Source organism: Bombina bombina, chromosome 8 (assembly GCF_027579735.1).
Source record: "Bombina bombina isolate aBomBom1 chromosome 8, aBomBom1.pri, whole genome shotgun sequence".
NCBI lineage: Eukaryota > Metazoa > Chordata > Amphibia > Anura > Bombinatoridae > Bombina > Bombina bombina.
The window spans coordinates 120630588-120657396 of NC_069506.1; the positions used below are offsets into that span (position 1 = coordinate 120630588).

The 26809-nt window shown below is 38.3% G+C and overlaps 1 protein-coding gene across 8 annotated transcripts in view; it reads right to left on the reverse strand.

Moving 5' to 3' along the window:
- LOC128638537 (cyclin-dependent kinase 11B) overlaps positions 1 to 26809 on the reverse strand; it is a 120378-nt gene that overhangs the window by 88340 nt on the left and 5229 nt on the right. For all 8 annotated transcript variants that reach the window (XM_053690554.1, XM_053690549.1, XM_053690555.1 and 5 more), the window contains exons 3-5: positions 23587 to 23702; positions 21922 to 22055; positions 20927 to 21065 (exon numbers count right to left, since the gene is read on the reverse strand). In XM_053690554.1, the coding sequence (XP_053546529.1) occupies positions 20927 to 21065; positions 21922 to 22055; positions 23587 to 23702 (389 nt within the window). The remainder of the gene's footprint in view (positions 1 to 20926; positions 21066 to 21921; positions 22056 to 23586; positions 23703 to 26809) is intronic.

The window sequence follows — 26809 nt, forward strand, 5'->3', positions numbered from 1 at the left end:
AAAATGCGATCAAACGTTTCCCCGTTCTATATATATTGACCCCTGCTTCTATATCCTTCATAATCCAGTCCCATCCTCTGACCTGCACTATATGCGCAATATAACTCCTACATTGTAAATAAGTGAAAAAAAGATTGAGGGAAGTTGATATTTTCTAGCTGTGTAAGGGATTTTAGTCCCCTTCTCTCCCAAGCACTATAAATTGAACGGTAAAGAGCCAGTGTAAACTCAGGTATACCTTTTATTGGTAAGAATTTTGAACTACTATGATCTACTCTCAATGCTTTACAGAATCTTTGCCAGGACTGGATAATATTAGCAAATGTACTCATAGAGCTAATATTGCTAGGTGATTGCCTGTATGGGTAATGAAGTAATGCCTTTAAATTAAAAGGTGCTGCTAAATCTGATTCACATTCATAAAAAGTAATATATTGGGCTTCTGTCAACCAGTCTGCTGCAAATTTAACCATAGTTGTAATCCAGTTGTAATATCTGATATTTGGTAAAGAAAATCCCCTGTATGCTCGAAGTTGGGTTAAAATCTACTTGTCGCAAGTCAGGGTTTCTTTTCATCCCATATAAAATGTGCACAAACTCTGTTATACTTGCAGATATCTTGGCTAGTTATATATATGGGTAGGTTTTGTAAAAGAAATAAGATACGAGGAAAAATAATAGTTTTGATTACCATCACCCTAGCAGAGAGAGATAGAAAGAACATGTTCCATTTATTAAACTCTTTGTCTAAATTTTTAAATATTTCAGCATAATTAAGCCTATACCATTCCTGTGGTTTTCTTCCGAGTTTAATACCTAGATAATTTATGTGAACTTTTTCCTGAAATGGGTGTATACTACAACTTTGGGATGTCTTATGTATCCACAGAATTTCTGATTTATTTGGATTTATTTTATATCCTGAGAATTTACTATAACTATCTATAATTTTTAATACTTTCGGAATACTAGTATTTGTATCACTAAGAAATAATGTTATCTGCATATAATTATGTGACCAGCTTTTTCCTTCCTAAGTCTATCCCATTAATCTCTTTCCGTAAATATACAGCTAACAGCCCTAATGCAATATTGAACAAAAAAGGGGAAAAGGGGCAACCTTGTCACGTGCCTCTCTGTAATGTTATGTACTGGGATAGTTCATCATTTACTAGCAGCTGAGACCTAGGTTTATTGTATATTAAGTTAATTCAACAATATTTCCAGAAAATCCAAATTTCAATAATGATGTGCTCATATGAACAGTTCCAAATACCAGTCAATATTGGCACAAAACCTTCAGGCTTCTGCTAGAAAGCTGAACATGAAGAGGAACTTCATTTTTCAGCATGACAACGACCCAAAGCATACATCCAAATCAACAAAGGAATGGCTTCACCAGAAGATGATTAAAGTTTTGGAATGGCCCAGCCAGATCCCAGACCTGAATCCAATCGAAAATCTGTGGGTTGATCTGAAGAAGGCTGTGCACAGGAGATGCCCTCGCAATCTGACCGATTTGGAGTGTTTTTGCAAAGAAGAGTGGGCAAATCTTGCCAAGTCAGGATGTGCCATGCTGATAGACTCATACCCCAAAAGACTGAGTGTTGTAATAAAATCAAAAGTTACTTCAACAAAGTATTAGTTTAAGGGTATGCACACTTATGCGACCATAATTATTTTCTTTTTTTTTTACTTCCCTTCACCTAAAAGTTTTTTAGTTTGTTTTTCAATTAAGTTGCATAGTTTATAGGTCACATTAAAGGTGGAAAAAGTTCTGAAATGATTTATCTTTGTCTCATTTTTTTACATCACAGAAACCTGCCATTTTAACAGGGGTGCATAGATATAATATAAATATAATGATCCAAAACAGGGGCACTTGCTGTGAAAAAACAAAATATTTATTAAGTTACAGAGTGAACGTTTTCAGGCTGCAACGCCCGTCCTCAGACTCCTGAAAATAAACCAGTGTGTTATTTTCAGGACACAAAAGAAAGTTAACAATGGCACTAACAAAGTGGCAGGCCCCACAAATTAAATATGTTCTCGTAGCGCCGTATGAGTAAGTGCGCTGTTACTTGATATTATCGTTAATGTGGGTTGGTGCTGTGCATTAATTATTCATCCAAAAAAAATAGTGGATAAAGAGTTATCCACTGAAAGAATGCACCTAAGCACTCTATGCCCAGACTAGAGGTGGTAGATTCCAAATATTTAAAACATAACTTTTAATTGATTATAAATAAAAAAAACTAACAAAATAGGTTAAAATTTACACTCTGGTGTACTCCAGGTACAACTAAACCAAAGGGGTGACTATATCAGTAATATGGTATGGCCCGATTCTAGGTAAGTGTCACCACATTAGGTTATAAACATAAATTGGAGTAACTAGCAGTAGTAATAATTAAGTATCCTACTGTCTAAAATCATGGGGGCATAGTTCAAACTCTGAGTACTACGTGCACTATAGTACCAAGATAGAGAAATAGGTTGTGTTCAATAATGATTATAAGATGGTATATGGGAATAATGGTAGCTATCACCTTCCTGACTGTATATGAAAGGTGTCATAGGTACCTGTTGTAATAACGCTGATCATTATATATGAGGAGGGTATTTATAATGTGGACTTTCCATGTAATAATAAAGAGAAAGGAATAAAACTTTATCTTATTTATCAGATCTGTATTGTTATCTCTCTTTATGTCTAATAAGGTAACATAAGTAAGATCCACTTATTAGATGTGACCCAGGCGTAGTTTGTGCCACTGCATGTGTGGAGTAATGTCTGTTTTCGTTTCACCTGTGTGGCAAACGATTACTTGTGAATTTATAGAACAGGATTAGTTATCTTGTTTATCAATAACAGTGATTATGTTTATATCTATGCTGGTTGCGATTCCAACCTTACATAGTATATTATTTGGAGAGACATCTCATCTATATCACCATGTCCTAATAGGTCAGATGTAACACACATATGGTAACGTAGTAACTACTCTCGTTCAACTTTATATATATTGTAATTTGTTCAACGTGTCCCTGTGTGCTGTGACACGTTAGTATTAATTAGGTGAGTACCGCTAACTCTGATCCCTATAATGAAAGTGAATGGTGCTGTTTCACTGTACTTAGATACGCCCACTTCTATCAGTATGATGGGAATGACTGTAATAATTCCCGGGGTAGCAATAACCAGAGAGCCACAGCCTTGTCTTGCTATAGATGTTAACAATAGTATATAAGCAGTATATATAGAGCACGGTAATATAACTTCTTATGTGTTATATTGTTGCAACACCCGTTATTATATCGAGGCTATCTGAAATCACTGACAAGGGTAATTCGATAAATAGTGGTTCGATTACTATATATAATGTTTCAAATCACTACATTTTTTAAAAAAAAAAGCCCTAACGGGCGAAACACGTCAGCGGTCTAGACGCCTTTTAAACAAACGCACTCTGGTTTGACTCCGTTGAGTCACTAGCATAATTATATTTATCTGTCGCAAACATAGTTAAAATATGGGGCATTAATTTATTTGACTTGGGAATATCTGACACTGTCAGAACGCTGCAACACTAATTGTGGCTAATGCAGGGGTACAATGTTGTGGAGATATTGACTGAGAATACCAAACATATGTAGCTACATGAATCTACAGAATTTAACGCTACTTTCATAATATATTAAATACTGACAGAAACTGTAGCAAGATATAGCTGCGGTTCTCCTGTATTTGACACCCTTGACTGCGAACGTGAACGCAGTATAGCTAACTTATGTTTACAGATTTGTAACATAATTTACATTTAGCTACCTGGAATTTATAGCAATCAGGGGCTAATGCAAAGGCGCAATGTTTTTAACATACATATCGTGAATATCAAACATATTCAGTCATTTGGAATTTAGAGGTATCAACATTGTCGCCAGAATTCATAAAGCACTGATATAAACTGTAACAAGATAGAGCTACGGCTCTCTTGTAGGTGATACCCGTAACGGTGAATGTGAACAAAGTATAGCCCACTCACATGTAGTGATTTGTAACATTATATATAGTAATCAAACCACTATTTATCGAATTACCCTTGTCAGTGATTTCAGATAGCCTCGATATAATAACGGGTGTTGCAACAATATAACACATAAGAAGTTACATTACCGTGCTCTATATATACTATTGTTAACATCTATAGCAAGACAAAGCTGCGGCTCTCTGGTTATTGCTACCCCGGGAATTATTACAGTCATTCCCATCATACTGATAGAAGTGGGCGTATCTAAGTACAGTAAAACCGCACCATTCACTTCCTTATAGGGATCAGAGTTAGCGGTACTCACCTAATTAATAGTAACGTGTCATAGCACACAGGGACACGTTGAACAAATTACAATATATATATAAAGTTGAACGAGAGTAGTTACTACGTTACCATATGTGTGTTACATCTGACCTATTAGGACATGGTGATATAGATGAGATATCTCTCAAAATAATATACTATGTAAGGTTGGAATCGCAACCAGCATAGATATAAACATAATCACTGTTGGTTATTGATAAACAAGATAACTAATCCTGTTCTATAAATTCACAAGTAATCGTTTGCCACACAGGTGAAACGAAAACAGACATTACTCCACACATGCAGTAGCACAAACTACGCCTGGGTCACATATAATAAGTGGATCTTACTTATGTTACCTTATTAGACATAAAGAGAGATAACAATACAGATCTGATAAATAAGATAAAGTTTTATTCCTTTCTCTTTATGATTACATGGAAAGTCCACATTATAAATACCCTCCTCATATATAATGATCAGCGTTATTACAACAGGTACCTATGACACCTTTCATATACAGTCAGGAAGGTGATAGCTACCATTATTCCCATATACCATCTTATAATCATTATTGAACACGACCTATTTCTCTATCTTGGTACTATAGTGCACGTAGTACTCAGAGTTTGAACTATGCCCCCACGATTTTAGACAGTAGAATACTTAATTATTACTACTGCTAGTTACTCCAATTTATGTTTATAACCTAATGTGGTGACACTTACCTAGAAACAGGCCATACCATATTACTGATATAGTCACCCCTTTGGTTTATTTGTACCTGGAGTACACCAGAGTGTATATTTTAACCTATTTTGTTAGTTTTTTTTTTATTTATAATCTTATTATACAACATTTCCTTTTTAAAGGGACAATCAAAATTAAACTTTTATTATTCAGATAGAGCATGCCATTTTAAACAACTTTCCAATTTACTTCCATTAACAAAATGTGCGCAGTCTTTTTATATTTAAACTTTTTGAGTCGCCAGCTCCTACTGAGCATGTGCAAGAATAAGTGTGTATGCATTTGTGAATGGCTGATGGCTGTCACATGGTACAGCAGGAGTGGAAATAGATAACTTTTAAAATTGTCAGAAAAAAAATCTACTACTCATTTGAAGTTCAGACTAAGTGCTATTGCATTGTCTTGTTATCTTGCATTTGTTGATTATGCAAATCTACTGTGTTGACTGGTCATTTAATCAGGTTCAATAGTACACTGTGTTCTAAGCTGTAACACTTATGGATCTACTCCAGTATTAACACCATACAAAAGAAAAGGAAAAACAGAAAAAAACAAAAATAAGGTTGAGCAAAGTTACTGCTTTTGTATCTATTTAGTAAGAGTCCCTTCAAGGAGAGAGACTGATTCTTTTTAATTACGACTCTTTAAGCGATCTCCCAGGACAATTCTGTTCCCTCTTCAGGTACAAGTAATGCTATCATTTATTTTTGACCCAGCAAAATATGATCCATAAACAGAAACATGAGTCATCTATTAAGTATTTCTTGTCAATATTGTGAGCAAAGTCTCTGAGTTTCCGTGATTGGGCAAAGTTCGAGCTTTTCACTCAAGACTACCACTGTATTATCAGGTTTTATGCTGAACCAAGGACAAAAAAAAAAAAGGTATATATTGTACCATATCAGATAGTGTCCAGGCTCTTTATGGATTTCTACAAATATTTCTTATACCCAGAGTATTTATCCTTCACAACATGGGGTAGCTTATAGGCAGATGTAATAGTTTGGCTTTTTACGGCCAGAAATGCAGAATACTTGTGATTTCCTGTGCAGGCTTGTGAGTATTAGCGTCAGCTTTGGCAGGCCGCATCACTGATGCACTTCCGTCGTCACCGTCTCGCCCAGGACAGCTCCCGTACGGTCCGGTGGCCACTATATTGAAGATCGCCGCTGCTTGTCTGCGTAACCTCCGCTTGCTTACTTTCAGACTTGCCTTTATGGGATCATATTCCCCTTGTCAGCATTTTCTGCCACTTAGCTTCCCCTCTGGTTGGAGTTAGCGCTGTTGGGTTGCGGTCTGCGCCGCCCGACCAATGGTGGCGTTGTCGGGGCTTCTGAGCACCTTTAAGCCGATAGGCCCTTCTTAAGCTGGTTGCTTTCCCGGCCAACTGGAGATCAGTGCTAGGGAAAAAGTGTCTCACTGCTCCCTTGACAGAGCTCAGAGCGTGCGTGTGTGCTCTCTGCCGCTCCTCCCACCGGAAGCCCCATTTTTTCTTTTTTTAAATAATTTTTATTAAGTTTTTGCATTTTCTATTATAACACAAACATAATAAAAAATAAAAAAAACAGAAAGCAAAAAACGGAAGAAAATCCGTACAATTCTTACAAACGAATAGCAAGAATTAGCAGTGCAATATCATGAAAATAAAAGTTTTTAACAATAAAATGTTTATTGATATTTTAAACATTAGGTGTTTTTCAGCAAGTTAGAGACAGGACGAGAAGAGTAGGATGATTTAGTCATAGTAGGTTTTTGTTAGTTGTTCAATATGATAAAGATTTATCCAACAGTACCTCCAAAATATTGTGCTGTACTAGGTTTGGGAGTGAATAAATACTCTCTATCAAATCATTTACGCTTTGTGGGTAAGAATGGGAAGGAAAGAGGAGGAGGAGGGAAAAAGAGGGAGGGAAGAGAGAAAAAAAGGAGGGGGAAGGGGTGTGTGTGTGTGCAGAGGGGAGATGTAATTCACTAGAGCTCTCACCACCACATACAGAGATTGATTAGACTTGTTTACTAGGGCGCTAAAGCCATGTTTTAGTCATATTCGGATTAACGTGTTACAGGCTATTGTTTATCTAACTTAGGGCAAATTAACATGGGTGATCCTTCTGATGATGCCTCCATAACTCCCAACTCATACAATGTATATCAATTTTGTTATGAGCAGCAAATATAGGGCTTTCCATAATTTCAATATGTGCCTTTATTTTTAGGACTTGGTTCCACCTAGGGCCCTTAGGACGGCGCAAAGCTCTAGACAATTTAACTGCCATAAACAAATATACACATAAGTTAAGGATATAAGATGGGATGTTTTTAGGGAACAATTGAAAGAGTCCCATTTGGGGGTTTCTGTTTCTGACAATACCAATCTGTTGACTGCACAAGAAGGTTCTAGCCCATATACATTGAATTTTTGGGCAATCCCACCACATATGTGAAGGGGAACCTATTTTCCCACAACCTCTCTAGCACAGCAGGGAGTGAATATGAGAAATCTGAAAGAGCCTCTGAGGAGTCAGATGCCACTGGGTGAGAATCTTAAAATTCAACTCTAAATAAGAAACACTATGTAACACAGTTTTTGTAAGTAGGACTGCTGTAGACCAAAATAGTTAATTAACATCGAACCTTAATGATCGTTCCCACTGTTTAATATATAGTGTTTTGCAGAAAGTCAGAAAGTGGGAGATCCAAGGATATCCACGTATGATAGGGAAAATATCTTTGGGATTCGTTTACCTATGGCCCATCTCTTTTCCCAGTTGGTTACCTGTCTCAAAGGCCCATCCAGAAAGCCAAAGGATCTTAGGAAACTTTTCAGTCTTAGAAAATCAAAGTGTAGTAAAGGTGAGTGAGGGAACTTAGTTTGGAAGATGGTCATGGGGAGGATGGAGCCGTCAATGAAGAGGTCAGAAAAAGAAATTCCCTGCCTCTGTCCATAAGTCTGTGTGCAAATCAGTCAGTGCTGTTAAAAGTCCTGTGATCCAAATGAACCGTTGAGGGGTGGGGTGAGACTACTCTTATGACGGATCTTGTCCCAAAATTTTAAATTGGAGTTAACTATAAAATTCTCAGATAGGTGTGTTTTTCTCATATGTTTAAGTATCCAGATGAGGTCATGAAGATTTATCTTAGAAGTGATTGATGCCTGTTCGAGCCTGGCCAAAACATGCGCCAATCTAGCTGCCTCACGATACGCGATAAGGTTAGGTATAGCGGCTCCCACAGCCAGCACTGGGTTACGCAATAATCTCAAGGCCATCCTGGGTCTCTTCCCATTCCAAATAAAGGAATTGCAGACTTGCTGAAATTGTACAATTAATGGTTTTGAGATAGGGATCAGCAAGCAACAGAAAAAATTTGGGTAACAGGCTCATTTTAACTGCAGCTATTCTACCCCACTATGAAAGACATGGTGAGTTCCAACTGTTTGTGAGATCTTTAAATTTTTGCAACAGTGAAGTTACAAGATACTGTTGTTGGGATGTCATGTGATAAGTAAACCCCAAGGTGACAGATTTTTTCAGTGGACCATTGGAACTGAAACCGTTTTCTCAGGTCAGATCATCTGCAATACTTAAAGCATAAGCTATTGTTTTAGTGAAATTTTGTTTATAAAAGCTAATTTTAGCAAACTCATCTAGCAGTGAGAACAGGGCTGGTAGTGAGGAGGTAGGGTTTTAAGTAAAAATAGTAAGGTCATCCGCAAACAATGCCACCTTTTGCAAGGTGCCACCGAGGCAGACTCCCTGTATCATGGGAGATATTCTAATGGCTTCTGCAAGTGGTTCCATTGCAAGTGTGAAAAGCAGCAGGGAGAGAGGACATCCTTGACGGTTGCCGTTGGTTATCTTAAACCTAGGGGAGCAAAAGCCCAAACAACATACTTTTGCCGAAGGGGACGAGTATAGGGCCATAACCATGGAACAAAATGTTTCAGGGAAAACCAAATTTCAATAATGTTTCCTGTAGATATAGCCAGTCGACTCTGTCAAAAGCTTTTTCAGCGTCAAGTGACAAAGTGACACAGGGTTGGCCGAGTATACTGGCCTCCAGGAATATGTTGAGCAACCTCCTGGTGTTATCAGGTCCCTCTCTGCCTAATGTAAAACCAACCTGATCGGAGTTAATTAAATGTGGGATTAAAGTGTTGAGGCAATGTGCCAGGATCTTGGCATACATTTTAGTGCCAAGGTTTAATAAAGAAATAGGCCTAAACTTTGCACATATGTCGGGAGTTTTACCCGGCTTGGGTAGGGTAACTATCGTTGCTTGAAGAAACTCCCCAGGGAAAACGCCTTGTAGCCCCGCCACATTGAACACTTGCAACAGGAGGGGGGCCACCTGACCAGCAAAGATTTTATAGCATGTATCTGTGTACCTGTCTGGGTCTGGTGCTTTTCAAGGTTTCAATTTAGATATGGAAGCAGAAACTTCCTCTAGGGTAAAGGGGGAATTTACGCTATCTATTTGATCCTGTGTAAGCCTGGGGAGATTAAGATGATAGAAATTACCTTATTTGGGTTTGTTATGATTGATTTCCCATTTTTAAAAGGTGGAGGATCCGGGCCCGAGCAGACCGATACCTTAGCTTTCTGGCTAATAAATAATGTGGCTTGTTCCCCTTAAGATAAAAGGGTGCGTTTGCATTCTCATAGACGTTCTTGGACTTTTTTGGTTTTCAATTAATTGGAGGTGTTTTTTTAAGTAGAGGCTATGCACGGAAGAAGCTGTGAGTTTAATGTTAGTTTATGCTCTATCATGAGGTTTCGAAGTGTGACGTTTTGTGCAGTAAATCTGGCTTGGCGCCCATGGAAACCGGATTTACCGCACGGCTATTGGCTAAGAGGTGAAAACGTCACCTCTTAGCAAAAAAATTTTTTAGCCGTGGGCTGCTGTAGCAGCTAAAAACGGTGATCGATTGAAACAAATAAAGGAGCTTTCTACATGAAGTATCTTATACTTCATGAATGAAAGTCCCCTTTGTTTGATTCAATAGTCAATCCTAGCGTTTGTAAAATGCTAGGATTTACTTTCACTTTAAGAGAACTGAATTAAAGTGCATAACAAAAACATATAAAACATCTAGTCAGTATTTAAATGATATGTGGAACACATAAAAAAGCTCGAGAAATATATCTAACTATTATTACTAGAGCTCTGCATACATTAAAATATAAGATGTGGGAGTATATCTATAGGAGTATAGGAGGGGTGTGAGTCTAGAAAAGCGGAGATGTTTCAGACCTATAGTATGAGATTGACTACATGTGCATTAAGACCTGACCCTACAAAACTTGAAGAGCCAATAGAAGTCAGATGGTCATTACATATACGGGTGCCTAAACTGGCGGTGGGGCATTAAATGAGGCACTATTTTTATCATGCTCCCATGCAGAGTGTATGTCATTGGATACTGCCTATCAATTGGGATAGTAAACAAAGTAATTTCAGGTGAAGAACACTTGTTTAGATATCTCTAAAGAGAATTGTTAAACATTGTAAATAATATACAGAAACAATTTCCCAGAGGCAAACAGAAAAATTTACAAACAGGTTTATAGTCTCTAGTCGGCATTGTGGAAAAAACCTCATTCGTTCCCACCTTTTAAATGGATGAGCAGAAGTCTCAAGTTGTTAATATAGGTTCCAATCAAAAAGTTAACAACATTTTTGAAGAAGGACACTACATGTTATATACAAACATTTTCAATTTCTGGTAACCTAAATGAGAAAGAAATGTAAATAGAATTAAACCAACATAGGTACAAATACTTATCGTAAGAAGATCTTCTTCAGTCCTTCCACCCTACTGAAAGGGCAAGCACAGGTCCTAGTAAATGGTGCAAGGTCCAGGACAAAGTACAGCTAAGCACAGTCCAGGTCGTGTCTTCTCTGTTGGGGTTCAGGTTCGCAACTATGAGCTCCAGCACGCAAAGGACTATCCGATGTGCGAGGTATTCCAGTTGTGGTGGGTGAATGTAGGGTGTGATCCAGAGTCCGTGGGTGACTAGAAGATTCCATTCTCTTCATGTTTGAGCTTGGTGTTGTTCTGACTTGGGGTTGCAGGTTCCAGGACTGCAGCATATTTAGTCCCTGAGAAATGTCGGAGATGACATAAGTGTGATCATCCCTGGAAATGAACAATTTCGTGGGGAAACCATACCTGCATCTTATATTAATGTTGTCTTAGCGTCTGGGTTATTTCACCAAAAGTTCTTCGGTGCTGCAAATCCTGTGCGATCGCAGGAAATAACCACCTGAAAGGATAAGAGAAGGGGTATCCAAGTACGCAATACCTCTGTGTTGCTGATCGGATGTGGGCGAGGCTTGCGTTCCCGCTGTGGAAGGCCTCATATGCTGGGTCCTAGTGTTCTGGTGCTCCGCCGCGTTACTGCCCCACATTGATACACAGAAGAGGCAAATAAGGGAATCCTTTCAGGAACCTGTATTAGGAGGATCTACAGTGGCGGGTAGGCCGCGACCGCCAGCGTGCAACGGCCGTGGAAAATATTCGGCCCCAAAAATAAAGAGAAAAGTCCACCAGAGCTTACTATAGTTAGAGGTGATGTGGATATCCATTTTACTCCTTACAAAAAAAAAAAAAAAAGACTGATTTTTAGGCTTTTTAGTAAATTTAGAGTCGGAGCACAGTGATGTTGCGACTGTTTGGCTCGAGTGCTGGCTCTGCCTCCGGAAGCTTCATTTTTAAAAATCCAAGAAGAGAAAACAGCTCTTGTGGAATGAGCCGTAATTCTCTCAGTAGGCTGCTGTCCAGCAGTCTCATAAGCCAAACGAATTATACTTTGTAACCAAAAAGAAAAAGTAGTAGCAGTAGCTTTCTGACCTTTACATTTCCCAGAGAAACAGACGAGGGCAGAGGACTGGCGAAAATCCTTAATCGCTTGTAAGTAGAATTTAAGAGCATGTACAACATCCAAATTGTGTAACAAACGGGAGAGGGACACAGAGAGAGGAAAGGAAGGAGGAAACAGAAAGGGGAAAGGGAGGAGAACACAGAGAGGGAACAACAATTTGCCGATTTATATTTCTATTAGAAAAACAGTACGAAGAACCGCCTTATCGGCATGAAAAAGATGATAAGGGGAATCACACTACAGAGCTGAGAGTTCCAAAACTCTTTGAGCAGAAGAGATAACAAGAAACAAAACCTTCCAAAATAACAACTTGTCTATGGAATGCAACGGATCAAACGTAGCCAGCTGTAAAACTTTAAGAACAAGGTTAAGGCTCCAAGGAGGAGCAACCGACTTAAAGACAGGCCTGATTTTGACCAAGGACTGACAAAAAGATTGCACATCTGCCAAACATTTAAGTAGTAAAACTGATAAAGCAGAAATCTGACCCTTCATGGTACTGACTGACAATCCCTTCTCCAGGCCTTCCTGCAGAAAAGATAAAAGTCTAGGAATTCTAATTCTACTCCAAGGAGTAGCCCTTGGATTCACACCAATAAAGATATTTACGCCATATCTTATGGTAAATCTTTCTAGTAACAGGCTTGCGAGCCTGAATCATGGTCTCAATGAATGACTCAAAAAAAACCACACTTAGACAGAATAAAGCGTTTAATCTCCAAGCAGTCAGCTTCAGAGAAATGAGATTTGGATGAAGGAAGGGACCCTGAATCAGGAGGTCCTTCCCCAGAGGTAGTCTCCAAGGAGGGAGATACGACATCTCCACTAGGTCTGCAAACCAGATCCTGCAAGGCCACGCAGGGGCTATTAGAATTACCAACGCCCTCTCCTGTTTGATACGAGCAATGACTCATGGAAGGAGAGCAAATTGAGGAAACAGATATGCCAACCTTAAAATCCAAGGAACCGCCAGATCATCTATCAGAACGGCCTGCGAATCTCTTGACCTTGAACCGTACCTTGGAAGCTTGGCGTTCAGACGGGGCGCCATCAGATCTAACTCCGGCACCCCCCATTTGAGGACTAAGCTGGAAAACACCTCCGGATGGAGTTCCCACTACCCGGGAGGAAAAGTCTGTCTGCTCAGAAAATCCGCTTGCCAGTTGTCTACTCCTGGAATGTGGATGGCAGATAGACAGCAATTGTGGGTGAAGGAAAAAGAAAAAGATGCAGGCACTGCTATGGGTAACTTAAAAACGATAAGTCTTTATTTGAAAAGCCATAAAAAATAAACAGCTACAACCGCTGTACAGGCAAGAGCAAAAAGGTACAAAAAACGACAGAGGCAAGGCAGGGTAGAAAAATAGACAGAAAATTGCAATTGTGGGTGCAATTGTGGGTCTCTGCCCACTGAAGAATCTGAGTAACCTCCAATATTGGCTAATGAACTCAGAGTCCCTTCCTGGTTTTTAATGTAAGTCACAGAGGTTATGTTGTCTGAATGGAACTCGATAAACTGGGCTAAAGACAACTGAGGCCAAGCCAATAGAGCATTGTAAAATCGCCCTCAACTTCAAGATATTTATGGAAAGAGCAGACTCTTCCCGAGTCCAAAGGCCCTGAGCTTTTAGACTGCTTCCAGACTGCTCTCTAGCCCAGCAGGCTGGCGTCCGTGGTCACGATCACCCAGGAAGGTCTCCGAAAGCATGTGCCCCGAGACAGATGTTCCCGAGAAATTCACAGAGAGAATCCCTTGACGACTGATCTAACTATTCTCTGAGATCTGCATGGTCACCATTCCATTGTCTGAGCATGCACAACTGGAGAGCTCTCAAATAGAATCAAGCAAAAGGAATGATGTCCATGCAAGCCACCATCAGACTGATTACCTCAATACATTGAAGGATGAGCAGTAGCCTGAAGAGAGATGCAAGAAGAAATAAGTTTGTTTTTCCTGACCTCTGTCAGAAAAATCTTCATCAATAGAGAATCTATTATGGTCCCTAAGAACACTACTCTTGTAGCAGGGGAAAGGTTGCTTTTTTCCAGATTCACATTCCATCCGTGGGAACAAAGAAAAGAAAACAATATCTCTCAGATTTTTATTGTTGAAAGATGGCGCCTGAACCAATATGTCGTCCATGTAGAGTGCCACAGCAATTGCACAAGAACGGATCACTGCCAAAAGAGCCCCCAGAACCTTTGAAAAAATTCTGGGAGCCATGGCTAGACCAAATGGAAGGGCTACAAACTGGAAATGTTTATCCAGAAAGGTAAAGCTCAGGAATCAGTGATGGTCCCTGTGAATAGGAACATGAAGATATGCAATCCCATAGGTCTATGGTTGTCATGAACTGACCCTCTTGTACTAAAGGAAGAATGGAGCGTATAGTCTCCATCTTGAAGGATGGAACTTTGAGAAACTTGTTTAGACACTTCAAGTCTAGAATGGGAAGGAAAGTTCCCTCTTTTTTGGGAACCACAAATAGGTTGGAGTAGAACCGAGACCCTGTTCCTGCACTGGAACTATCACTCCCAGGGAGGAGAGATGTATACATTTCAAGAACGCCTTTTTATCTGGTCTGCAGATAATCTTGAGAGAATGAATCTGCATCTGGGAGGAAAAGTCTTGAATTCCAACTTGTAACACTGGGATACTATGTCCACAGTCCAGGGATCTGGGACATCTCATATCCAGGCTTGTGAGAACTGAGAAAGTCTGCCCCCCCCCACCTGATCCGATCCCGGATCGGGTGCAAACCCTTCATGCTGATTTGGAATCAACTGCAGGTTTCTTTGATTGTTTCCCCTTATTTCAAGACCGATTGGGTTTCCAAGAAGACTTAGGGAAGCTTTCCTCTGAAGTTACGAAAGGAACAAAAATTACTCTGAGGTCCTTTAGGCATATTCTTATCTTGGGGTAGAAAAGACCCTTTCCCACACGTAATTGAGAGAATTTCTGCCAAACCGTGTCCAAACAAGGTTTTGCCCTTGTAAGAAATTGCCAGAAGCTTGACTTTAGAGTAAACGTCTGCAGACCATGATCGCAAACATAACGCCCTGCGGACTAAGACAGCGAAACTAGAAGTTTTAGCTCCTAGTCTAACAACCTGTAAAATGGCATCTGCAATAAAGGAATTGGCCAATTTAAGAGCTTTAAACCTATTTTGTCAATTTCAAACAAGGAAGTCTCTACTTGAATCAGACAAGGCGTCAAACCAATAAGATGCCGCACTAGTCACGGTGGCAAAACATACCGCAGGTTGCCATTGGAGACCTTGATGAACATAAATCTTTTTCAAATAAGCCTCTAGCTTCTTGTCCATTGGATCCTAAAAAGAGCAGCTTTCCTCAATAGGAATGAGGACACCCCTGGTTTCTCCCACTCCTGTGAGAATCTCCCTAGCACGGTCCGGCATAGGAAAAACCTCCTAAGTTGAAGGTTTATCAAAGAAACTATTAACTTTACTAGATTTCTTAGGAGTGACAACGCCAGGGGTATCGGACTCATCTAAAGTAGCTAAAACCTCCTTTAACAATACACAAAGGTGTTCAAGCTTAAATCTGAAGGATACCACCTCAGTCTCAGAAGAAGGTATTATACTGTCCGATTCTGAGATTTTACCCTCAGAAAGTCCTGCTGTATCTTCCTCATCAGACTTATGAGAAAGGGCAACTTGGGAAGCAGGACTGAGGACAGGCACCTTACTTTATGAATTTCTAGATTTTCTCTTGCGTTTTCCCTGTAATCTGGGAATGGCAGCTAATGCCGTAGATACCGCTGAAGATACCAGGGCAGCAATTTCTGGTTTTAAATAAACTCCACTAGGAGTTATAGAGGAACTGCAGGGAACTGCATGTGATGCCAATTGAGGCTTGGGACGTAGCAGGATAAAGCTGAGGTCATCCTGAGAGAGATTAGGCTCAAAAATGTTACCTTTATTTTGCAAGGTTTTCTTGACGTATGAAGAACAAAATTGCATAGGAGCTGCAATTTGTGCATCTAAACGTTAGCATGAATTCATGAGAGCAGGCTCTTGCTCCATATCAGACATGTTGCGAAACAGTAAATACACTTGTACACATACATTTCAAAGATTTTAATATTCAATTAAAATAAGCCAAGGAAAAATACACTTTAAATGTAATCCCAAAGTAGGATAAATCCCCAGATAAAATTATGTGAGAAAAGTTAAGAAAAAAACTTTTAATAAACATCAAATAAACTTATGAAGTAAAGCCGTTCATGTGACCGCAACTGCCAAGCTCAAATTACTGCTGCTACACAGAGGTGCACTAAAAATAGCTTCCTGGTACACTGAGTACCAGAAATATCATTTTTTTCAAACCTGACAGTTTAAAATGTTGTATCGTTTTATTTTAAAGCAAAGGGGAAACGAATAAGCTGCTGAAATAGAAAATCTAGCCTTACTTTCAGTTTAAACTTGTATTGTTTTATCAAGTAAATATGTGTCAGAAAATGAAGCCTAATAAAAACATTTTACCCTTTCTTTTTAAGAGAGTTTAAATGTTAGTCTCACATGTTCCAATCCTGCTTCATGCCCCAGTGTAACCCATACAACAGGATTATCCATGTTCCAATAAAAAAGCAGTGTCTTTTAATTTGATAAGTGTATGCTCTCTCCAACTGGAAGAAAAAGCACTTACCTGCTCCGCTGTCCTGCATGTAGACAGTTACAAGTTATGAGAAGACACAGTTCTTCACAGAGACCTTTGAAAAAGAAAGAACAGAGTAGCCAACTCTGGCTTTCTAAACTAGGGCAGCAATTGTTAGGAAAACGCAGTAAGTACCTCTTTACATGTTCCTAACTGATTTAAAGCCACTACCCGACTGCAAGGAATGATGTGGAATATGGCTATATAATTACTCAAGCTGTGGACTCACCATATGTTAGGAAAGAAATTAAACTTCCATGACATGATTCAGATTGGGCATGCAATTTTAAACAACCTTCAATTTACTTTTATCATCAAATTTGTTTTGTTCTCATGGTATTCTTTGTTGAAAGCTAAACCTCAGGCTCATATGCCAATTTCTATGTCATTGAAGGCAACTTCTTATCTTAGAGCATTTTTACAGCTTTGACATCTAGTTTTTTACAGCTAAAAAGTGCTAGTCCATGTGTGCCATATATATACCATTGTGCTTACTCCAGTGGAGTTATTTAGGGGTCAGCAATGACTGGCTAAAATACAAGTCTGTCAAAAGTTCTGAAATAATGGGGCAGTCTGAAGAGGCTTAGATAGAAGGTATATTAAAAGGACAGTACTATAAAATTGTTTTTCCCTTAATCTGTTTAAAATTACTTTTTTTACCAGCTGCAGAGAATAAAATGTATGAATTTGTTTTTTAAGGCTTATTTTGTGTATATGAATTAGCCGATTTGTGTTTCGAAGCCACAACCTAATAAAATGGGTTGAGCTTGTATGTATAATCAGATCTCATTACTTTATCACATTGTGTAAATATACATGCTTCTTTATCTTTTATCTGTCCATAAACTAATCACCAATACTTGGAGAGAACAATAGAAAATTAACATTTTATTACCTTATCTCTTTTATAACCCACTGGGAGGGTAATTTCTTCTACTGGCTGTGTTAACACAGCTTGGCATCGAGGCCAAAAACTTTTAGAATAGGTGGGGATACCATAGGCTAATTAAACTAATTCAAATGCCAATATAAGGTTAATGGAAATACTTGTAAACAATTTAAGACACTCCAGCAGGTAAAGTGGATCATTGAGAACAAAGTTAAGGAGAGAATATTTTTAAGTAAACTGTCCCTTTAATATAACTGTGGTTGGTTATGCAAAACTGGGGAATGAGTAATAAAGGGATTATCTATATTTTTAAACAAGAGATTTTAGTGAAATTTTCTTGAGATCACAGTAAATTACAGCTGAAATTTTGAGGTAAAATATTTTCTTTTTTGTTTTCTTCTTTTTTTTAACAGAGATTTCAGGTGATATTTTCTTGTCAGGTTTTTTAAAGTTATGCTGCATCACTTTCAAGTGATTTAGCATAGAAGTATTATGCCCCTTTAAATAAATAAATAAAAAAAATGTATGCTTTCCTTTCTTTCCTGGAAGGGAGAGTCCACGACTTCATTACTGTTGGGAATATCAACACCTGGCCACCAGGAGGAGGCAAAGACACCCTAGCCAAAGGCTACTGTTGAGTACCAAAACCCAAGCTCTAGAGGACAATGAATGAATAAAACGGGAGGGCAAAAAGGAAAGGCGGACCCTAATTTGAGGGCACCACAGCCTGTAACACTTTTCTCCCAAAAGCTGCCTCCACAGAAGCAAAGACATCAAATTTATAGAACTTCGAAAAAGTATGTAAAGAGCACCAGGTAGCCGCCTTACAAATCTAATCCATAGAAGCTTCATTCTTGAAAGTCCAGGAAGAAGAAACTGCTCTAGTGGAATGAGCAGTTATCCTCTCAGGAGGCTGTTGTCCAGCCGTCTCGTAAGCCAAACGGATACTTCTCAGCCAGAAAGATAATGAAGTCACAGTGGCCTTCTGACCCCTGCACTTGCCAGAGTATAATACAAACAAAGAAGAGGATTGCCTAAAATCCTTAGTAGCCTGAAGATAGTATTTTAAGGCACGTACAACATCCAGATTGTGGCACAAACTTTGAGGAAGGAGGATTAGGACAAAGGGAAAGAACAATTTCCTGATTGATGTTGCGATACGTGACTACCTTAGGTAGAAAACCTAACTTAGTACGTAAAATCTTAGAGACTCTGCAAACTGAGGCAATAGCAAACAAAAACAAAACCTTCCAGGATAGAAGCTTAAAGGATTACTTTCTGTTATAATTTTTAAGCTAAACAACTAACATATTAAAGTTAATAAACATTAATTAAAACCTACTGACCTATATTTTCTCCAAAACGAAGTTTCATAGCCTTCTAAAAGTTATATCTTTTATTCGCCGATGATGTCACGTTATCCTGCCCACTATTTTCAGCACTGCATGTTCAAAATACTTAAACCAATAACTTTGTGTTTAAAGCGCCATTTTGAAACCTAGGTATTGTAAACGGATTGGTACAGAGCGAAGGATACCCACAGAGTGGGTTTGGAAAACAATTAAATATGCAGACAAGATTTCTGATATACGGTAGAGATATGTTAATGAAATGCTATTGATAAAAAGTGTATTTGGGGTAGTTAGTTAGTAACATGCATAGAAAATATTTACTTACAGTGGCCCTTTAAGATCAACAGAATGCATAGGCTCAAAACAGAGCCTGTTGCAAAACATGAACAAGGTTGAGGCTCCAAGGAGGAGCAACAGGTTTAAAAACAGGCCTGATTGTAGCCAGAGCCTGAACAAAAGACTGCACGTCCGGAAGATCCGCTAATCTCTTGTGCAGTAAGACCAACAGGGACGAGATCTGAGCCTTCAGAGAACTGGCAGATAAACCCTTTTCCAAACCATCTTGGAGAAAGGAAAGAATTCGGGTAACCTTCACCTTGTGCTATGGAAGACTGCGTTCCTCACATCAATGAAGGTAAGTACGCCATACATTGTGAAAAACATCTCTTGGATAAGAATAAGCGTTCAATTTCCACGCAGTCAGTCTCAGAGAACCAAGATTTTGATGTAGGAAAGGACCCTGAGTCAGAAGGTCCGCACGATAAGGTAACCTCTTATTTGGTTTGGAAACCAAGTCCTTTGAGGCCACAAAGGAGCTATTAGTATCACCGGAGCCTGCTCCTGCTTGATGCAAGCCACTACTCCAGGAAGAAGGGCCAATGGAGGAAAAAGATATGAGATTGAACCTACATGGAACCGCTAATGCATCTACCAATTACGCTTGAGGATCCCTCGATCTCGACCGATCTCTGGGTAGCTTGGTATTGAGATGAGAAGCCATGAGGTTTATCTCCGGACCCCACCCCATCTAAGAGTTATCTCTGATAACACTTCAGGGTGGAGAGCCCAATCCAATGGGTGAAAGGATTGTCTGCCGAGGACAGAAGACAGTTGTGAGATTCCGCCCATTAAAGAATTCGAGACACATTTATCATTGCTAGGGAACTTCTAGTTCCTCCCTGGTGGTTGATGTAAGCCGCCAAAGTTAAATTTACTGATTGGCAGCTGATATACTGGGCAGAACAGAGCAGGGGCCATGCCCTTAGAGCATTGTAAATCACCCGAAGCTCCAAAATATTGATTGGAAGAGCCGATTCTTCTCGGGACTATGTCCCCTGAGCCCTTCTTGGGACCCCAGACTGCTCCCCAGCCTGAGAAGCTGGCATCCGTTGTCACAATCTCCCAGGATGGTCTCAAGAAGCACGTGCCTAAGGCCAGGTGCTCTTGACAGAGCCACCAAGAGAGAGTCTCTCATCAGATTGTCCAGAACAATTTGTTGAGACAGGTTTAGGTGATCTCCGTTCCACTGCCTCAACATGCATAGTTGTTGAGGTCTGAGATGGAATTGAGCAAAAGGAGGCGATGGCTTTAAGTCTAGATAGTCAGAGATCGTTCCCTGCGACATCTAGAGCCAGTGTTCACCACAACTCTCACCGAGAGGATTACATGGTTACTCACACACCTCAGTCCACACTTGAAGGGAACATACCCAATAATGGACTAAATTTTTTAATCTAACACTTCTCTGCCATCCTCCTATAGTGACGAAAGGCAAAGAATTAATGGGGGGATAGGGGGAAGTGAGAGGGATATTTATAGCCTTTGGCTGGGGTGTCTGCCTCCTCCTGGTGGCCAGGTGTTGATATTCCCAACAGTAATGAATGAAGTTGTGGACTCTCCCTGCCTTTGGAAAGAAAAAGGCATAACTTCTGTATGGGAAAAGTATATGCACTGCACAAAATGTTATTTCTGTACATTACTTCTACACCCCTAGACACTTCTCTTTTGCCTCACCTCTCTCTCCTGGAATGCTCTCTTGCCATTTCTCTCCTTTTTTGTCTCTCCCAATCACGCCGGGCCTTATCTTGCTCTTCTCTGTGCCTCTTCCTTCTATCATGTTCCCTTTCCTTCTCTTTCCCACGGGCATGTTTTCCTAAAAATCAATATAAACAGTGCTGTAAACTCATGCTAGAAAATTGCTGTTTATGTAGTTATGGTTAATAATTATAACATGACCCACCACTTCTAATGTTACAGAATTCTGATATAGAACTTAAGTGAAAACAGAGTAATATGAATTAGTGCTTGTGAGCTAACAGTGATTTTTTTTTTTAGAAATGAATATAACGTCTCACTCAAATTGTTTTTAAAAGGGACATCTTACAGTCTTTTCTCCCTCTTAATGTGTCACAATTATCCATACTGGAGTTTATTAAACAATTTTTAATTCTAGTCTCTCTAGGGAATGTGGGAAAAGCACAATTTTCAGAAGCAATTTAAAGTAAAAAAAATGGATAAGTGGATATTACAATGTTTTATTTTAACTATATTAGGTTTATGGGAAATACAATTTTGAGTTGTATTACTTAAAATTATGGTAAATCCTAGCGTTTTTGAAATGCTAGGATTTACCAGTGCTACAAATACTTCATGCTGAAAGTTCCTTTATTTGCTTGCAGCGTATGCTGCAATGAGCGCCTCAGGCATCCCACGACAGAAAGCTATTATTTTAGTTGGGTGACGTTTCCGCCTCTTAACCAATAGTCGTGCAGCCCAATTGTCATTATGCTGTATGACTAGCACTCTATTAGCCAACATCACCTCATTGATAAAGTAGCGTTCTGCCGTGGGCAGCCTGAGACACTCAGAGAGGCATACACTTTGGGCAAATATATTTATTTGTAGCACTGGTAAATCCTAGTGTTAAAAAAATGCTAGGATTTACCATCACTTTAAATTTCAGTATACAGCAAAAAATTAAGAGGGGACAACAAATCCGTGGCACATACCACCCGGTACTTCAGATGAGTGGCTGCGGTGCCGGTGTTTTTCTTTCCTTTTCTCATCTTTCCTGTGATGAGATTTTTCTTTTCGAGAAATCTGCTGCGGAGGTTTAATAGCCAAGGAGTCATCTTCCTCACCTCTAAAGACAAAAAACAAAATTAATTTTTTGTAATTTTTTCATAAATACTGCAAACACATTTAGAACATAAGTACAACAATATAATTTGATGTTAAATAAAAAATTACTCATTTCAAATTAGAATATAAAATATATTATCACTTTGCACCAGGTAGCAATTTATGCAGAAAATGAGAAGAAATAAAAAAATCACTGTTTAAACATAGGGAACACTATGGGCTAGATTGCATTTGACTGGTAAGCTTTACCTATGCTCTCATTACACGTCCAACTCCATTAAAGTCTATGGAGTTAGAAAAGTGAACAGAGCATTGGTAAAACTTACCAATCAAATGTAATCCAAATCTAGTCCTATAATTGTAGGATGAGTGTTCATAGAAATTAACTTAATTTGTCCTATGAACACTCTTCGTGCAATTATATACGCTAAGGATGTTCCTCAGAGTACAGTATGTTTTGAGCATAATTGTGCAAGATGAGAACTAGCAGTATAACAGGCAATCTAGCAATTAAAATCATTTTTCAAAAGTTAGTGGCAAGTTCTATTTAAGGAACAGAAGCATCTCTGCATGTTCAGCTATAAGTCTGTTTCTCTTATCAGTAAGGACGTTTGACGCCAAGTTGAACAGTCTTTCACTTTCCGCACTACTGCATGGGGTAGAAAGATATTTTTGGGCCATTTTAGCCAAAGCTGGAAATCTCAGTTTATTAACTGCCCAGTACTTCAGGGGTTTGTCTGAACAAGGTACAGTGATCTCTTCTACAATAATACAAATAACAGCAATTTGTATTGGAAGAAAAGAAGTGAACAATGTTTAGTTAAGTCTCCACTCCAGCTTAAAATGAAATGGGAACATGCAGTTTGAAAAAACGCCACAAGATGGCGTATAGGTAGGAAGTGGAGGTATCGGAGCGTTTGCACGAGTAAATGTGCTCATGCAAATACTCAGTATCTGCAACCCTAATTTATTTATTCTCTCAATGCAGAATAGGGTCATCAACCAGGGTGCCAGATCAACTATATTCACAGTCTATTCCAATTAGGGACTGCACTCACTGGGTTTGGATCAAAACGTAATTTATTAATATGGTAACGTTTCGATGTGTGAATATATATATATATATATATATATATATATATATATATATATATATATATATATATATACATATACATATATACATACATACATATACACGCACATATATACACACATAAAAATGTAGTTTACAATTTATGTTTGTTGTCATTTTAATAAAATGATTTTTGAGGAAAAAGTAACAAGAAACAAGATTTCCCTATGCTTAAAAGCCTGTTAACGTGTTACTTCTGCTGGGTCTATGTTAGGGACAGTTATAAATGAGCTACTAGAGCAAAGATCCTCAAACTTGGCCCTCCAGAGGTTTTGGAACTACATTTCCCATGATGCTCAGCCAGCTGATATGCTGGCTGAGCATCATGGGAAATGTAGTTCCAAAACCTCCAGAGGGAAATGTAGTTCCAAAACACAACCCTAAAGTAAGCTTTTACCTATCTTCCATGGAATCCTCTCTTCTGTATGGGGAATTTCTTATGGTAATCTCCATTCTGTGATCTCTCAACTCTCCCTCTTCCAAAGAGTCTCTCTTAGAATCACGGTCATCAGCCTATCAAAGTAGAAGATAAAACACATAACTGAAAAGAAATGCAAGGGGGTGCTAGGCAAAAAATAATTTCTAAAAATCATATTACAAAATGTCCTAATTAAATGAATAGTTAAAAGGGTCAGTAAACACCTTGTAATAAATTGACATATAAGCCTGACAGATTAATTTATCAACAGAACCTGAAATATACCGGAAAAGATTAACACCTTGTGTGCTGCAATTGTTTTTCCATGGTTAAATTTCACCAATTCATTTTCTTATTTGAAGGAACCCTTCTAGGCTTTGGTTGCGGGACATTATTTTCAAAAGCATTTATTAGACCTTACTGGGACATATATTTCTAAGGGGCTTTTTTTCCCAAAAAATTTTTTTTTATATATATACATACACACACAAAAGTGTGTTTTTACTATAATTATATGCTATTAGATACCAGTGCTTCCAACAGAAGCGATTGATTGTCCAGCCTAGCTTTTAATAAAATGATATTCATATTTGACATGTTCTCGAATTCCAGTTTAATGTGAAAGTATCTTAAAAAACGCCAGATTAGCTCACTTAGATTGTACTAAGGAAGATAAAGCAAATATCCTTAAAGGGACAGTAATGTCAAAATTAAAAAAAACTTTCATGACTCAGAGCATGCTGTTTTAAACAACTTTTCAATTTACTTCTATTATCTAATATGCTTCATTCTATTGGTAGTTTTTGTTGAAAAGCATACCTAGGTAGGCTCAGAAGCAGCTATGCACTACTGGGAGCTAGCTGCGGATTGGTTGCTGCACATATATGCCTCGTCATTGGTTTCCCAGATGTGTTCAGCTAGCTCTCACAGGTGCTTTGCTGCTCCTTCAACAAAACATACCAAGAGAATAAAACAAAATTTGATATAGAAGCAAATTGGAAAGCTGTTTAAAATTGTATGTGCTATCTGAATCATGAATGAATGCATTTGGGTTTCATGTCCCTTTAAACCTAAAATGTAGGTGAAAAAAATCAGTCTATTCTATAAAGAGTGAAGATGTGCACATAGATTCATGATCAGCCTTAGGAACATACTACACAAAACAGAACATTAAATTATGCTCTCTCTCTCTCTCCTGGGTATGGTAACACAAGCTCTACCATTTAAAGTGACATCTAACCCATAGTTTTGCCAACATTATCCTGATAGTGCATGCAATCTTAAACAAATTTCCAATTTACTCTATACTACTATTATCTTTTTCTTTTTGATGAAAAGCATACCTAAGTAGCCTCAGGAACAGCCATGCACTACTGGGAGTCAACTGCTAATTTGTGACTGTACATATATGCCTCGTCATTGGCTAACCGAAATTTGTTTAGCATCCTCCCAGTAGTGTATTGCTGTTACTTAAACAAACGATGGTAAAAGAATGAAGCATATTTATTAAAAGTAAAATGGTCTAGCAACTCTAGCTGAATTGTTAAAGTTTAATGTGCCTTTAAAGCAGACATCCTATAACTTAGCCCTCCATAGGTTTTGGAACTACATTTCCCATGATGCTCAGCCAGCTGATAAAAGAACATTCTAATGCAAAATGAAATGCTCTAATTTTTTGCAAAACTTGCATCTTCAGAACAGGAAACAAAAAAAAGTCAATTGGCGAGTTTGTACAATTTCCATTCCTGTCTGACTAGCTGCAACACATCAGCAGGGCTTTCCCTATGTGCAGTGTTCTCCCCAAGACCTTTTTTAGCCAGTGCACCACATGACTGATTTTACTGACCACCTGGCTAAAATTTTAGCCAATATTAAGTTAAAATTAGGCAATATTAAAAATGTTCATGTGTTTGATTGCACAAAATAAAATTAAATACATTTATGGTAAATTAAGCAATTAATTTGTGCTTTGGATAGCAGAAAATTATATAAATATTAAAAAAATATTACACTGCACCCACCCGACTACTTCATAGTGCCACCCGGCTGGAAAAGATTTCTGTGGAGAACACTGTAGGTGTTTACCCATTTGAAGGGGTTAAAACAGTTATTTAAAAATGTCATTCTAATGAATTAGTGCATATATTTAAATCAGCATGTATCCAAAATAATTCACAAGCCCTTAAAGGGACAGTGAACTCAAACACTTTATTTCATTATTTAGATAGAGAATACAATTTAAAAAAAGTTTCCAATTTACTTCTATTATCAAATTTGCTTTGCTCGCATGTTCTTTGTTGAAGGGATACCTAGGTAGGTAGCGTGCACATGCCTGAAGCACTACATGACAGGAAATAGTGCAGCCATCTAGTGCTACTGTATAACATTGTTGCAAAACTGCTGCTATATAGTGCTGTAGACACGTGCACACTCTTGAGCTTACATCCCAGCTTTTCAACAAAGGATAACAAGAAAACAAAAGAAAATTTGATAACAGAATTGGAAAGTTGTTTAAACCTGTATGTTCTATCTGAATCATGAAAGAAAAACAATTGGGTTTTATGTCCCTTTAATGTCAAAATACTAATAAAACATTTTATTGTAATTCAAGCTAATTATAAATACAATAGTTTATAAAATGCACTAAACACATAATTAAATTGCAAATTATTAAATAGTACACTACTCTAGCTGTCTAAACAAGCAATTCTCAATCAGAATTTGCTATGAGGGTTAAAAAAAAAAAAAAAAAAAAAAAAAAAAAAAAAAAGGGAATCCGAATATTTATGTCTGGGATCATAATTACAGTATTAAAATAACAAAAGAAGAGTTTAGAATGTTTTTAGAACTATAACGAATGGGTTTCTTTTTGAGTAAATGGCACATACAAATTTAACCTGTGCATTAAGTAATGGCGTGTCAGAGAGGAAGAACTAAAAAAAAAAAAAAAAAGACTGACCTTAGCTTATAAATTAAATTTAATCTTATCAACAAATCCCAGTTGCATTTTGCTACATTTTGCTACAGTGACTACAATATCTAATACATTACTGCTCTTTTTAAGCTTTAAAATTCCAGCTTCAACTTCCTCCAGGTGTGGCTATTACACTTGAAATATGGCTGTAGGAATCAGTGCCTGCTTTAGCTAGTGTGCATGTGCAGCAAGAAATACAAAGACAGCCAAGCACAGGATCAGGAATAT